This window comes from Pelodiscus sinensis, chromosome 22, assembly GCF_049634645.1.
Source record: "Pelodiscus sinensis isolate JC-2024 chromosome 22, ASM4963464v1, whole genome shotgun sequence".
NCBI lineage: Eukaryota > Metazoa > Chordata > Testudines > Trionychidae > Pelodiscus > Pelodiscus sinensis.
Window position 1 is genome coordinate 7,223,661 of NC_134732.1, and position 15,400 is coordinate 7,239,060.

At 51.1% G+C, this 15,400-nt stretch overlaps 1 protein-coding gene across 1 annotated transcript; it reads left to right on the top strand.

The window, feature by feature from the left end:
• The first annotated feature begins 1,872 nt into the window (after nt 1-1,872).
• Nucleotides 1,873-14,469, top strand: TLR4 (toll like receptor 4). Its single transcript, NM_001286933.1, is given in 3 exon segments — nt 1,873-2,015; nt 3,768-3,934; nt 11,392-14,469. Coding segments are annotated over 3 exon segments (2,502 nt in total). The 5' UTR covers nt 1,873-1,910; the 3' UTR covers nt 13,622-14,469.
• The last annotated feature ends 931 nt before the right edge of the window (nt 14,470-15,400 follow it).

Consider the following 15,400-nt stretch of genomic DNA (forward strand, 5'->3'; position numbering starts at 1 on the left):
TAGTTGGGATTGGTCCTGCCTAGAGTAGGGGCCTGGACTTGATGACTGTCTGAGGTCTCTTCCAGCTCTATGGTTCCATGCTGACTATTCCTAATCACTTTCCTTTCTTCCAAGTGCCTCAAAATGGATTCCTTAAGGACCCCTTCCATGATTTTTCCAGGAACCGAGGTAAGACCGGCCTATAGTTCCCTGGATCATTCTTCTTCCCTTTTTTGAAGATGGGCACTACATTTGCCTTTTTCCAGTCATCTGGGATCTCTCCCGATCTCCACGACTTTTCAAAGATAATAGCCAAAGGCTCCTCAATTACATTTGCCAACTCCCTCAGTACCCTCGGATGCATTAAGTCCAGATCCATGGATTTGTGTATGTTTAACTTTTCTAATAGTTCCTAACCTGTTCTTTACCCACCACGGGCTGTCTATCTTCATCCCATCTTGTGTTACTTAGCGCATTAGTCTGGGAGCCGACCTTGTCTGTGAATACAGAGGCAAAAACATATCAGGGTACCAAGAAATAGTCTGAACCCAGCACTACCAGGTCTGACTTTGGTCACTACCCAGGAACCGAGAAGGCAGTGTCTTCATGCTGGCATGGCCACATCTGCCCTATGCTGGAACAAAGGACATCTGTAGGGCTAGGTGTAGACTGCAGGCTTCTTTCAGACAAAGCTTTTCTGGAAGAGATCTTGCGAAAAAACTTCCAAAAGAGAGCGTCCACACTGCTAAAGCACATCGAAAAATCCATTTGCTTTTTCAAAAGATAGCGTCCAGCCTGAATGGACACTATCTCGCATGTACACTATGATGGATATGGTGGCCACCGGGGCACCTGCGCTTTTTCCTCTTTCCTCTTTTTGCAAAAGAACTCCCTCTTCCCTGTCCACACACACCTTTTTCCAAAAGAGCTCTTTCAGAAAAAGGCTTCTTCCTCGTAGAAAGAGGTTTACCAATGTCAGAACCCCCCCCCCCCTCCGGTTCTTTCGATTTTCTTTTGAAAGAACACAATTGCAGTGTGGACATAATTGACGGGTTTTTTTTAAAAATGGCCGTTTTTCCAAAAAAAACCTCTTTAGTGTAGACATAGCCTAGGGCTGTCCAGGACTGGGAGAATCGGGGACAGAGAACATGAGATGAATAGCCCTCAAATTACCCAACAGCACATACAAAAGCCACGTCTTCCTTCATCCTGCTTGTGCATTAAACCTTTTCTCCACTCTGTGTGTGCAGCTCAGACAGGTTCGCCCTGTCTGTTACTTGGTCCCGAGCCAAACCTACATCAGAACAAGGAGCTGTGCTTAACAAAGTATGTGCCCAAATGCTTCGTGCCCTCAGAGTGATCCCAGCAAGATGACGGCTCCATACCAGCTGTCTCCTGGGGATGGGGCCACTTCCCAGCTCCACCCAGATTGGTTTGCTTTCTGCATGTGTCTGCACCACGCTCATTTCTGGCAGACCTCTGCTCTGCTTGAGTTGGGAGCATTGTGTGTGGCCCGCCTACTTCTCCAGTCTGGAAACCCCGTGCCAATACTGGATGCACCTAGTGCTGTCAGATGTGTAGTGTGTGGGATGGACTGCCTTTCTCTCCCAGGACCTGTGTTCCGGGAGGGGGGACGGGTTTACAGGAAGGTTCCCTTTTTGCTGCATGTTCAAATGATTGGTCTGACAGTACGCAGTCATCTCTGGTCTTCTTGCCCACGAGGTCATGCTTGCCCGTAACTTCCTCTTCTTTACAAGCAACTGAACGGAAGAGTGAGCCCACTCGTTTTCAATTTCACTTCCCCCTCCTCCCCCTGCTGTTGGGAACAGGCTTGGGGCACTGATGGTGGGGTGCGCTACAGTCCTTAAGGAGCTGTCCCTCGCTTTCTTTTTCACTCATGGTTCTTTCCACTGAATGGTCAGCTCCTGAAGATGCTTGGGAGAGGAGCTCTCTCCTTTCCAACCTGCTTAGTGCTGTCTTCTGCCATCCTTTTCCTGTCGCAGTTGATGGCCTGCAGCTTCAACCCCTGTGTGGAGGTAAGTGATCTCTAAATAACCAAATCCTTTTCTTTCTCCAGGGCAGATTTCCCCACCCCATGAGATCTGTGTATTTGATATGCTGGGTGCTCGTCTTGTGGGGTGAGTTATTTTTTGTCAGCAGAATTGCGCAGCTTTTCAGAACGCACATGGCACGATGAAGAACCCAGCCCAAACCAACTCCCAGCATCAGAAAAATAACCGATCGGTTAGTTTTGACCAATTTCTCTTGGTATTGCTGAGGTGCATTTACTAGCCACAGGGCTGCCAATGGATCCCTTTCTCCTTCAGCAACCGACTCAGGCCACATCAACCCCACAATATTACATCGATCCAGCTGCCACGATAATTACATTGCTTATGCATGTCTGCTCTCTGCTTTTGGTGTCAGCAGTGTATGTCCTTCCCAGGGGTGCTGGTATCAATTGTACAGCGAGCATAGGGCACCACAGGGTGACTGCTGAAAGCCAGTCACAGTGAGGGTAAGCAATGCAGTTCTGCACTCAGAGCCATTCCATCCATTGGACAATTTGGGGCAACTGTCTCGGGCCCTGTGCTTTGGGAAGCCCAGGGGACTAGTGGGGAGTACATAGCACTAGCAGCAGGGTTGGTCCTGCTCTGCACTCACCAGCAGTGGCAGGACGACAAGCGACCTCACAGGGGGAGGAGCTTGGGGAAAGGTGTGTGACCTTGCCCTGCACTCACCAGCAGTGGAAATGGAGCAACATGGCTGGGAACTGGCCAAGCAGAGCCAGCTGGCGCTGGGTTGCTCCTCTTTCAGCTGGGGCCAATGAGTGCAGGAGCAGGTCTGAACCCTGCTGCCGGTGCCTGGCCCCTCTCTAGTTCCCTAGGCTGCATTGCTTGGGGGACGAGCTTGGGGGAAGGGGTGGAGTGGGGGTGGCATGGGGTGGAGTATGGGTTGGAAGAGGCAGGTTGGGGCTGGGACTGGGTGTGGGGCAGATTTGGAGGGGTTGTCCAAAGCCCAGCACCCCCTAAGGATGGCCCTGTCTACACTGATACTCTGTCGACCTAACTCCATCAACATTGACACTACGCTGCTTGTGAAGTTGGAGTTGTTAAGCTGGTACTGCAGGGCAGATAAGTTGGCAGCAGTGAAATTTAAGTGCGGACACTTCCACAGTTATGTTGATGTAAGATGTCTGGGATTAACCTAACGATGGAATAAACCAGCCCCTGTCGTATTCCTACTATAAGCTGTGATGTTTTAGGTTTTACTCTAATATATTGCACAGTTATTTTTACAGCCTCTGGTCAGTTACTCATTGCTGAGTTGGTTGATTCCAGCTGTCACCTGTATATAGAAATGAGAGTTCTCTACCAAAAAAGTTAAATGTTCTCTAAAAATTCAGTTTAATGCTGATTTTGGATGGTTACTGTCTGACAGTATACCTGATCCTTGGTGTATTTCCATTATCACAACGAATCTGGTCTTTAAAAGCTCTGCTCCAGGTTCACCAATGGTATAAGTAGGCATGAGCCCAGTGGACTTGCACCTGATTACACTGGTAATTATATTGGCTATTGGATTGGGAAGCAGAAATTCTATTACAGGAAGAGACACAGATGTTTGGACTCTGCATGACGCTGCTCCCTGTTGTTCACTGTGGCCCAGAGAAGCTGTCTCTTACAGAGAGATTTAGCCTGTACTTTATAGTTTTCTGATGGTTTAACTGTCCAGAGCTCTGTGGAATCTGGACATTGATCTGTGGATTGGTTCTGTGCATGTTCCAGGTGATCCCCAACATAACTTACAGATGCATGGATCTGAACCTCTCTGGAGTACCAGCTGAAATCCCACCTTCCACCGAGAACTTGGATCTCAGCTTCAACCCACTGGTGTCACTGACCTCAAATTATTTCTCCGAAGTGCCTGAACTGAGGTTGCTGGACCTCACTAGGTATGGAACCTTTCTCATTAGTGCTGTCCCAGTGGCTGCAGACAAGGCTTTTGGGCACATTTATTTATCTTGTTTCATACTAGCCAATGCACTGACTTAGGGACAGACACTGTTACCCACTTCACTCTTGTGTCCCTGTGGCTCAAAGGGTGGGACTGGCTAACAAGGGTGCTAATCCTGCACCATTGTTTAGGCCAGGGGTGGGCAACCTAAGGCCCAGGTGCCAGATGTGCCCCCCTGACTTGCCTGGATCCAGCCCCCAAGGCTCTGAGCTCCCTTGAGCATTGGGGAGTCTGCTCCAGCCATCTTCCAATCCCTCCTTTCCCCCTGGGGCTGGGGCTCACAGAATCTACGAGGCCGAGCCCCCCAGGCTCCGGTGTGCAAGGAGGAATGTGGGGAGGGTCTTTCCCCTTCTCAGTCGGGGCCACGTTAGTGAGGGGTTGGAGGTTTTTGTTTGTTTGTTTCTCATTTGTGTGCAGCCCCCAACTGATTTTTCTGTGGGTCAGTGGCCCCCTCCAACAAGGTTCCCAGCCCTGGTTTAGGCGCATGCCTGGTGCTATCACTGTGCTGTTGTTATAAGGTGCATTCCTGCACTTGTGTCGGTCCGGTCCGTTGGCTAAGACGTTCAACTCATTTCACTTGTGTTCATTTCTGGTGGATGCCCCGGCAGGAGCTGGTCCTGCTCTAAAAAGTTGAAGTTGCCCGTGTAGAAGGTGGCATCTTCTTACTAGATGGCTCTGCTCCCTAGGTGCATTCTGCTCCACTAGTTCTCTTGCACGGTCAGGGTATGTCTACACTACCCCCCTAGTTTGAACTAGGGGGGGTAATGTAGTCATACAGAGTTGCAAATGAAGCCCGGGATTTGAATTTCCCGGGCTTCATTTGCATAAAGCCGGCCGGCGCCATTTTTAAATGCCGGCTAGGTTGGACCCCGTGCTGCGCGGCTACACGTGGCACGGACTAGCTAGTTCGGATTAGGCTTCCTAGTCCAAACTACCTAGTCCGTGCTGCGTGTAGCCGCGCGGCACGGGGTCCAACCTAGCCGGCATTTAAAAATGGCAGCGCCCGGCTTTATGCAAATGAAGCCCGGGAAATTCAAATCCCGGGCTTCATTTGCAACTCCGGTTACCTACATTACCACCCTAGTTCGAACTAGCGTGGTAGTGTAGACATACCCTGACTTCCAGCCCTGCCCCCCAGCCAGGGGCGGCATTCCACCTTCCTTTGTTTCTCTCCCTGTGGGGTAGCTGGTCGGACAGGTTGAGAGACCCTTGCCTAGTGACTCATCCCCTGTCCTGCTGGGCTGTGCTACAGACAGCAGCCAGTGGGGGTCACCCACAGCCCCAGCATAGCAACCAGCAAGGTACCCCCACTACGTCACAACTGCTCTGGGATGAATTCTGCCCTGAGTATAAGAGAATCCCAATGCTGTGTTTGAGCAATGGCTGAATACTGCTGTGCTCACCAAGGCTACTCCCTTCTACTACGTCTACACTACAATGATTTTGCACAAAAACAGCCATTTTTGTGCAAAAACCCATGGAACGGCCACACCTCAAGTGCGTTTTTGCACAAGAAAATGTACAGTAGAATGGCAGAACAGAGGGCTGTTTGTGGTGGAGGCATACCTCTTTCTACAAGGAATAACTCCTTTTTGCGTAAGAGTTCTTCCACAAAAAGGCGTGTGTGGACACTCAACAGGGGTTCCTTGCGCAAAAAGAGTCTATCAGAAAAAGCACAGTTGCTCTGATAGCCATTCTGTTAAGGGGAAGCCGAGCTTTCTTGCACAAGAGCGTCCATGCAGTGTGGATGCTCTTTTGCGCAAAAGCACATCACTTTTGCGATACGCTTTTGTAGTGCAGACATGCTTTTGTACAAGAAGTTTTTGTGGAAAATCTCTGCCGTAGCCTCAGACAGCTGGTTGCTGTGCGTATCTGTCTCCAGCCCAATGAGCAGTTGCAGGGCTGGTCTACGCTGATAATGCACATGCCCATTGCTACGTCTCTCAGGGGGATGTAAATTCCACCCTTCTGGAAATGTACTCACCAACTGACCCACAGTCTAGCCCAGGGGTGGGCAGTAATTTTTGATGAGGGGGCCACTCCAAGATTTTGGTAAGTGGTCAAGGGCCACACCTTTCTATGGAGAGGCTTTGGGGTCTGGAGGGGTATAGGAGGGAGGGGCAGAGTCTGGGAGGGAGTTGGGATGTGGGAGGGGGAGGGTGCCAGAGGCAGCATCTGGCCGGGAGGTGCTCACCTAAGCAATTCCCAGCAAGCAGCCCCAAACCGCTGGCTGTGCTTGTGATGCTATATGCTGCAGGGAGGGAGACGCGTCCTGTCCTCAGCAAAATCTCTCAACTTCTATTGGCCAGAAACTGGCCAATGGGAGCTGAGAAATTGTGCTGCACTATCCCTGCCACCAGCAAAATCTAGGAGCTGAAGCTGTGTTCTATATTGTTCTAGGGACAGTTTTCTTTAGGGTATGTCTACACAGCAAAGTTATTTCAAAATAACAGCCGTTATTTTGAATAACTTTACTAGCATCTACACAGCCAAACCACTATTTCAAAATTAATTCAAAATAGTGGAGCGCTTATTTTGAAGTTGGTAAACCTCATTCCACAAGGAATAACGCCAAATTCGAAGTAGCTATTTTGAAATAAGTGCTGTGTAGACACTTATATCGAAATAAGGGGCCTCCAGCCTTCCCAGGGTGCCCTGGTGGCTCTCTGCCCTCAACCAAGAACACTCCTCTCCCTCCCCCCACCCCGGAGCCCTGAAAGGGGTAGACTCTGGCCACAGTGCCTGTGCCAGCTCCAAGCCTGCCAGCCCAGAGCCAGCAGTCACTGCCCCTGACCCAGTGGCCTCAAAACATGAGCCAGCAAGCCACTGGCAGCCAGCCCTCCACCACTCCCCAGGAGCAGTCTGCCAGCTCCCAGGAGCCTGCCAGGGCCTGGAGAAGGCAGGCGCCTTCCTGGTCCAGGGTGGAGATCATGGACCTTATTCAGGTTTGGGGGGGATGCCCCCAACATCCAAGATCTCTGCACTTGACGGAGGAATGCGGCTGTCTATGGCAGGATAGCTGCCAGCCTGGCCACCAAAGGCCACATGCGAACCCAGGAGCAGATTTGCATGAAAATCAAGTTGGTCCAGCAAGACCTCCACCCCTGAGCCCTGAACTTCCCCTCCCGCTTCCCCCTTCCAGCTCCTTCCTTCCACGTTTCTCCCTCCCCTCTCCTCTCCTCTCTCTTCCCCTCTCCCACCTCCTTTCCCCAGTCTCACCAGAGTTTCATTCCTCCCCTCCCCCCAGTTTTGTTAAATAAAAAGAGTTTGTGTTCATGAAAATACATGTATTTTATTTGACATCAGGAAGGGGGTTTGGGGAGGGGTAAGTGGAAGGATGTGAGGGAGGAATGAGGCACAAGCCTCCAGTGGGTCAGACCAGGGAGGCTCTTAGTTCTCCTCAGGGTGGAAGCTCTCCCTCAGGGCCTCCTGGATACAGACAGTCCCCCGATGGACCTCCCACATGGCAGCCTGCAGAAAGTGCAGCCAGGCTCACAGCAACACATCCACGAGAAGCACCATCGTGCCCAGGGGCAGCTCTGGCTCCATGTTGCAGAGTGATGTGATGTCCCGAGTGAGGGTAACCAGAGCACACAGAGACAAAATGCTTTGCTGTCCCTCATCGAGGAAGGCAAGCAAGCAGGGAAAGCTGAGAACTGGCTATCCAGGAGGCGTCCCTTTAAGCACAGGCCTCAGATAACCTCAGGCAGCAGCCAAACATCGTAACTCCTGAATTGATGCCCTGCCACACCTGGTTCTGGCCAGCCTTAAATGTGATTCAGCATCCACTCAGTGTGGATGCTATTTCGAAATGCATTTTGTGTGTAGACGCATTATTTTGAAATAACTTATTTCGAATTAAATATTTTGAAATAAGATATTTCGAAATAATGCTGTAGTGTAGACATACCCTTAGACTAGCCATCAGCTCTCAGATTTCACTGATGACTAAAATACATGTAACCGACTCCTGATAAGTCTCTGCTGCAGGAACTAAAGGACTAAGGGTATGTCTACACTACCACCCTAGTTCGAACCAGGGTGGTAATGTAGGCAACCGGAGTTGCAAATGAAGCCCGGGATTTGAATTTCCTGGGCTTCATTTGCATCTCACCGGGCGCCGCCATTTCTAAATGTCCACCAGAGCGGACTCCGAGCCGCGTGGCACGGAGTCCGCACTAGCGGACATTTAAAATGGCGGCGCCCAGCGAGATGCAAATGAAGCCCAGGACATTCAAATCCCGGGCTTCATTTGCAACTCCAGTTGCCTACATTACCACCCTAGTTCGAACTAGCATGGTAGTATAGACATACCCTAAGACTCTAAACCTGGGTCCAGGGGTATGTCTACACTACAGCACTAATTCGAACTAACTTAATTCAAATTAGATAATTCGAACTAAGCTAATTAGACCTAGTGCATCTAGACACATCACAGCACTCGGCCATCAGCCCGGCTGCACTTGCTGCAGGCTGCCATCCGGGGGTATGTCTACACTACCCCCCTAGTTCGAACTAGGGGTGGTAATGTAGTCATACGGAGTTGAAAATGAAGCCCGGGATTTGAATTTCCCGGGCTTCATTTGCATAAAGCCGGCCGGCACCATTTTTAAATGCCGGCTAGGTCGGACACCGTGCCGCGTGGAACGAGGTGTACAGCTAGTTCGGATTAGGAAGCCTAATCTGAACTAGCTAGTCCGTGCCGCGTGTAGCCGCACGGCACGGGGTCCGACCTAGCCAGCATTTAAAAATGGCGCCAGCCGGCTTTATGCAAATGAAGCCCGGGAAATTCAAATCCCGGGCTTCATTTGCAACTCCGTATGACTACATTACCCCCCCTAGTTCGAACGAGGGGGGTAGTGTAGACATACCCTGGGGAGGGGGGTGAATCGGGGGGGCTGCAGGAGAGCTTCCACCCCGAGGAGCCCTCAGAGCCACCCCAGTCCTCCCCATCGGGGGCTCGTACCCCATTCCTCCCTCACCTCCTTCCACTTACTTTCCATAGCCCCCCTTCCTGATGTACAAAATAAAGGACACGTGCGATCAAAAATAGTAACTCTCTTTGTTGAACAAAACTCAGGGAGACTGGGAAAAGGAGGTGGGAGAGGGGAGGGCAACTAAAATGATCAGGGGTTTGGAACAGGTCCCATATGAAGGGAGGCTAAAGAGACTTGGACTTCTCAGCTTAGAAAAGAGGAGACTGGGGGGGGGGGATAGGATAGAGGTCTATAAATGCATGAGTGGTGTGGAGAGGGAGCATAAAGAAAAGTTCTCCATTAGTTCCCATAATAGAAGGACTAGAGGACACCAAAGGAAAGGAATGGGTAGCAGGCTTCAAACTAGTAATAGAAAGTTCTTCTTCACAAAGTAATTAGTCAGCCTGTAGAACTCCTTGCTGCAGGAGGCTGTGAAGGCTAGAACTAGAACAGAGTTTAAAGAGAAGTGAGATAAAGTGATGGAGGTTGGGTCCATGGAGTGCTATTAGCCAGGGTGTATAAATGGTATCCCTGGTCTCTGTTTGTGGAAGGCTGGAGATGGATGGCATGAGACAAATGGCTTGGTCATTGTCTTCGGTCCATCCCCTCCAGGGCACCTAGTGTTGGCCGCTGTCGGAAGGCAGGCTACGGGGCTAGATGGACCTTTGGTCTGACCCAGTACGGCCATTCTAAGCTCAGGGCTCAGGGCTCAGGGTCGGGGGTCTCAGTGGACCACCTTGATTTTCATGCAAACCTGCTCCTGGGTGGCCAGGCTGGCAGCTTTAAGGGCTCCAGGGCTGGGAGGCGGGCAGAAGACTTTCCCTGGTGGTGCCCAGAGTGGCCACCAGGGAAAGCTGGGAAGGGCTAGCCTCTCACTAGTTCGAATTAAGTGGCTACACCGCCCTTAATTCGAACTACTTAATTCGAACTAGGCGTTAGTCCTCGTAGAATGAGGTTTACCTAGTTTGAATTAAGCGCTCCGCTAGTTCAAATTAAGTTTGAACTAGCGGTTTGCTAGTGTAGCGCCTATCAAAGTTAATTCGAACTAACGTCTGTTAGTTCGAATTAACTTTGTAGTGTAGACATACCCCAGGTGTTTGAGCAGATGTGTAACTACACCCCCCCTTTGGCAAAGCACTTAAGCCTGGGTTTACCGTTGTTGAATAGGGATGGACTGCTCAATCAAGACCTGAGACCTTCAGGCCATATGGTAAAGGTTCCTGTGTGTGGTGCTGAAGAGCCAGGGCTTAAAACTGGCTGTTCAATTAAGTGGGATTGGTCATAGAGCGTATGGGTTACAGAGGAGATTTGGTGATGGGGCAGTTGGCCCAGTGGACAGAGCACTGGACTAGGACTCAGGAAACGGTTCTATTTCTTGCTTTGCCAGTGCTCTATTGGATGAGCTAATGCAAAGCACATCACTGCTTTGCACCTCAGTTTCCCCATCTGTAAAATGGGGATAATGATCTCCTTTCTAAAGTGCTTTGATATCTATGGATGAAAAGCACTATAGGAGAACTAGATGCTGTTGTTATCAATGGGAACCGACCATGGGGCTTGAATCCCACTAGACCACAAGAATGTGGGTTTTTTTCCACATTTTGTGTCTGAATCACTCAAGGGGTGTACAAGTCTACTATTGCTTCCCACTGTGGTGTTTTTAGTCTGCTAGTTTCAGCAAGAGAGGCTGATGCTTTTAGACTTCTGGGTTTAAATACTGCAGACAGTCCCAAGCAGATTCAGTTATATACAGAAAATCCACACCACGATGTAGTTACATAATTTTCCTGTTATTTTTGGTAACTCTGTACCGAGTTTGTTTCCTTTCATTCCAAAAACGAAGGCTGAGATTGTCAAAGTGGCCTGAGGAAATTGGTCCAGTTCCCATGAAACTGAAATGGAATGAGATATCTGGCTCCCCTAGGTGCCTGGTAAAATCTCAGCTTCTGTTTTAAAGCCTTTTGGTGGTAAGGAAACCCTAGAAGTTAACGGGTGCTTTTGATTAGGACTGTGAGGTGCTAAAAGAAGCCTGCCTGTAGACAGCTCTGTAAATCCCTTGCTTTCAGATTTAATTCCAGATTCAGGCAGGGCAGAGGAGATGCAAGAGACATGTTCTCTGTGTCAGCCTTCATTTCCTTTCCACTAAGCTGATTTCTTTTTGCCTGGTTGGGCAGGTCTGCATCTCTGGGTGATAACACTGTGTTCACACATAGATCTGGTGTGATAATATTGCCCTCGGTTTGATAATTCTGTGTCTGCAAAGCTGCCTACCTTGGTAATGCTGTGCATCCAAGTGCACCTGGCATAAAAGACACTATGTCTTTTCCCAGTGCAGTAACGCTTTACCCGTGTGTACGTGCGGGTGTGTGACAGAAGTGAGAATGCTTCATGTATATTGTTCTCTTTTCTTGCATACCAGATGTCACATCCAGACAATTGAAGATTATGCTTTTAAGGATCTGCATAAGCTGCTCACCTTGATTCTGACTGCAAATCCCCTCCAGCACCTGGGTCCAACAGCCTTCTATGGTTTGGCATCCCTGCAAAGGCTGATAGCTGTGGAAGACGACATATCCTCGCTAGCTGACCTGCCCATTGGACATTTACATACTCTGCAGGAGCTGAATGTGGCCAACAACCAAGTGGACTCTTTGAAGCTCCCCGGGTATTTCTCCCACTTGTCTCTTCTCCGGTTCCTGAGTCTGAAGTCCAACAGGATCTCATCTATCTCCACAGGAGACCTGGCTGCTTTACAGGGAGAGAAGAAGCACAACCTAACATTAGTCCTTTCACTCAATGATATAAAATATATTCAGCCGGGCTCCTTTGAGGGGATTCTTCTTCATGAGCTATCTCTGAGGGCTTGTTTTGAGAACACTGGTCTTATGAAGGCTTGCATCCAAGGCCTTGCTGGCTTGCAGGTCAACAGACTAGTGCTTGGGGAATTCAGGAACATAGGGAGAGTGGAGGACTTTAGTAATGGGCTCCTGGATGGACTGTGTCAGGTGCAGCTACAGGAGTTTGTGTTCATTAGCTTCCAGAGGTTTGATAATTGTACCGACACTCTCTTTGATTGCCTGGTCAATGCCTCCACTATTCGGCTGGTGGATCTCTCCCTCGATCAGGTGTCAGCGGTCCCAACTGCGTCCAGAATACACCACCTGGAATTCAACACCTGCAAGTTTATTGAGGTGCCTGCCAAGAAGTTGTCCTCCTTCAAAGAGCTGAGAGTGCTTCGGATCACCAATAGCAAATACCTCACTGGCTTCCGGGAGAAGTTTAAGGATCTGCCTAACCTGGAGGTCCTAGATCTGAGTGTGAACCGGCTCAGTTTCATTCAGTGCTGCGACTCATACCTGAAGCGGATACCAAAGTTGAAGCACTTAAACCTGAGCTTCAACTCCATCATCAGCGTGACCGGAGGCCTGAATATCACTGAGCTGGTGTCTCTGGACTTCCGCCATTCAAAGCTGAATGATTTTGGCAGCTTCCCTGTCTTTCACTGTCTTGGGAAACTCATCTACCTTGATATTTCCTACACCAGCTCTCACATTGCGTCCCAGTGTACGTTCAGTGGCTTAAAGTCCCTGCAAGTGCTCAAGATGGCTGGCAATTCCTTTCAGGACAACAATCTGGGCAACAGCCTCATGAACCTGACCCAGCTGCTCACCCTGGACGTTTCCAGCTGTAAGTTGACGCAGGTGTCTCCGAGCACATTCAAGTCCCTTACTAAATTGCAAGAGCTAAATATCAGCCACAACAAGCTGCTGGCCTTTGACCCCCTGGCCTACAAGCCTCTTCAGGCCCTCACTGTCCTGGACTTTAGCAGCAACCAGCTGACTGTCTTGACCGAAAAGGCTATGGAGAGCCTGCCGAGCTGCTTGGTCCACCTGGACCTCTCTTACAACCTGTTTGACTGCTCCTGTAACCACCTGAGCTTCCTGAAATGGGCCAAGGAGCATGGGGAGCTGCTCAAGAGCACCCAGCTGATGGTCTGCAACAACCCTGTGCACATGCAGAATATGAGTGTGCTGAGCTTCGACCTCTCCTCCTGCCATCTCAGCCCCGTTGAGTGGGTCATGTCGGTGAGCGTGCCCTTTGCTGGCATTCTGTTCGTGATCCTCATTTACAAGTACTACTTCCTCCTCTATTATGGGCTGGTGCTGCACAGCGGGTGCAGGCGCTACACGGACAGGAACGACACCTACGATGCCTTTGTCATCCACTCCAGCAAGGACATTGAGTGGGTGAGAAAGGAGCTGGCTGAGAAGTTGGAGGGGGGCATGCCCCCCTTTCAACTTTGCCTCCACTACCGGGACTTCATTCCAGGGGTGCCCATCACTACCAACATCATCCAGGAAGGGTTCCTAAGCAGCAGGAGAGTCATCGCTGTCATTTCCAACCACTTCATGGAGAGCAAGTGGTGCAGCTTTGAGTTGGAGATCGCCCAGTCCTGGCAGTTTGTAGACGGCAAAGCCAGTCTCATCATGATTGTCCTGGAGGAAGTGGATAAGGTGCTGCTGCGACGCAAACTGGGGCTGTCCCGCTACCTGCGGAGGAACACCTACCTTGAGTGGAGGGACCAGGAAATAAGCCGGCACCTCTTCTGGAGGCAGCTGAGGACAGCCTTGCTAGATGACAAAACATAGGACCTAAGGAAGGGCTGAAACGAATGGAACAAACTATGATTGTGCTTCCCTGGTCCTTGCTCTCGGCTTGGCCCTGACGGAAGGCTTGGGCTCAGGAGCTGGGGCTCCAGGAGTTGTTTCACACAAAGAATCATTTGGAGCTGGAGGAATTTAATTCTCCTGGGTGGGAGCACCAGCGAAACACTAAGGGTATGTCTACACTACAGCGCTAGTTCGAATTAACTTATTTCAAATTAGTTAATTCGAATTAAGCTAATTTGAAATAACGCATCTAAACACAAAAACTAATTCGAAAGAGTGTTTTTCTAATTTGAAATAGCGTGTCCACATTGAGTGGACCCTGAATTGAAGGTAAGGCTGGTCGGAACCAGCGCCGGCAGGGCATTGGGGTCAGACTTAGTGTGTGGGGCTGCTGCCTCAGGCTATCCGATGTCTGTGCTTAAAGTGACCCGACCCCCCCATCTCGGACAGACAGTTCTAAGGTTTCGTGGCTTGCTGAGGGACAGAAAAGTATTTTTGTCTCAGAGTGCTCTGCTTGCCCTCACTCGGGACGTCACGGCACTCTGCAACATGGAACCAGACCTGCCCCTGGGGATTGTGCTGCGTCTCGTGGACACGTTGCCGGCAGCCTGGCTGCACTGTCTGCAGGCTGCCATCTGGGAGGACCATCGAGGGGCTGTCAGGATCCAGGGGGCCCTGCGAGAGCTTCCACCCTGAGGAGCGCTAACAGTCTCACCGGTCTGCCCCACTGGGGTCTTGTGCCCCATTCCTCCCTCTCGTTCTTCCACTTACCCTTCCCTAACCCCCCCTTCCTGATGTCAAACAAAATACACGTGTTTTCAAAAATAGAAACTGTCTTTATTTAACACAACTGGGGGGGGTGGGGGAGATGAACCTCTGAGGAGACTCGGCAAAGGAGGTGGGAGGGGAGGAGAGAGGGTAGGAGGGGGAGGAGAAAAACTTGGAGGAGGGAGCTGGAAGGGGGAAGCAAGGGGAATAAGGGGGAGGGGAAGCTCAGCACTCAGGGGTGGGGGTCTCGCTGGGCCAACCGCCTCCCAGCACGGCGGGGGAGGTGGCCTCGGCGTCCCCGGGGGGATGGGGAGGAGGGTGTGGAGGTTGAGGTGGGGGGTGTGGAGATTGAGGAACAGGGTGTGGAGGTTGAGGAGGAAGAAGTGGGAGGGGAAGAAAGAGTGGGAGGAGGAGCAGGAGCTGGGGGAGCAGCAGGCGCAGGACCGGCACGAGGCAGCATGCTCTGCACCAGGGCCTGGAGATGGTGACAGATGGCACGACCCTGAGCAAGCAGCTCCCACTGGAACTCCCGGTCGTCCTGCGCCCGCTGCTCCATTATCCGGGTCTGGGCTCACAGGGCCTGCAGGTGCTGCTCTCTGTACCCATGCCGCGTGGTGGTGGTCCTGCTGAGGGTGCAGGTGCGGGAGCATGTCCCGGGCGGGGTGGTGCACCCTGCACAAGCAGCTGGTACGGCTGTAGAGAAAAAAGAAAAGTGGTCAGTTCTCCCTGGGGACACAGTGGATGATGCCCAGGCCCCCCCCCCCCCCCCCCCGGTGAGGTGAGGGTGACCATGCCCTGCACCGTCACAGCCGATGTGCTTGCACAGAGGCCATGGGCGTCATGTCCGGCTCTGCCCAGGAGTGGGAGCTGCCCCGAGCCTGCATCCATGCCCCTGTGCCGTGTATAGTTTGGCCAAGGCAGGGGGGAGATGTCCCTTGCCTCTGTGTAGAGGGGGCATGTGAAGGGAGGGTGTCCTGCTGGGTCCTGCCT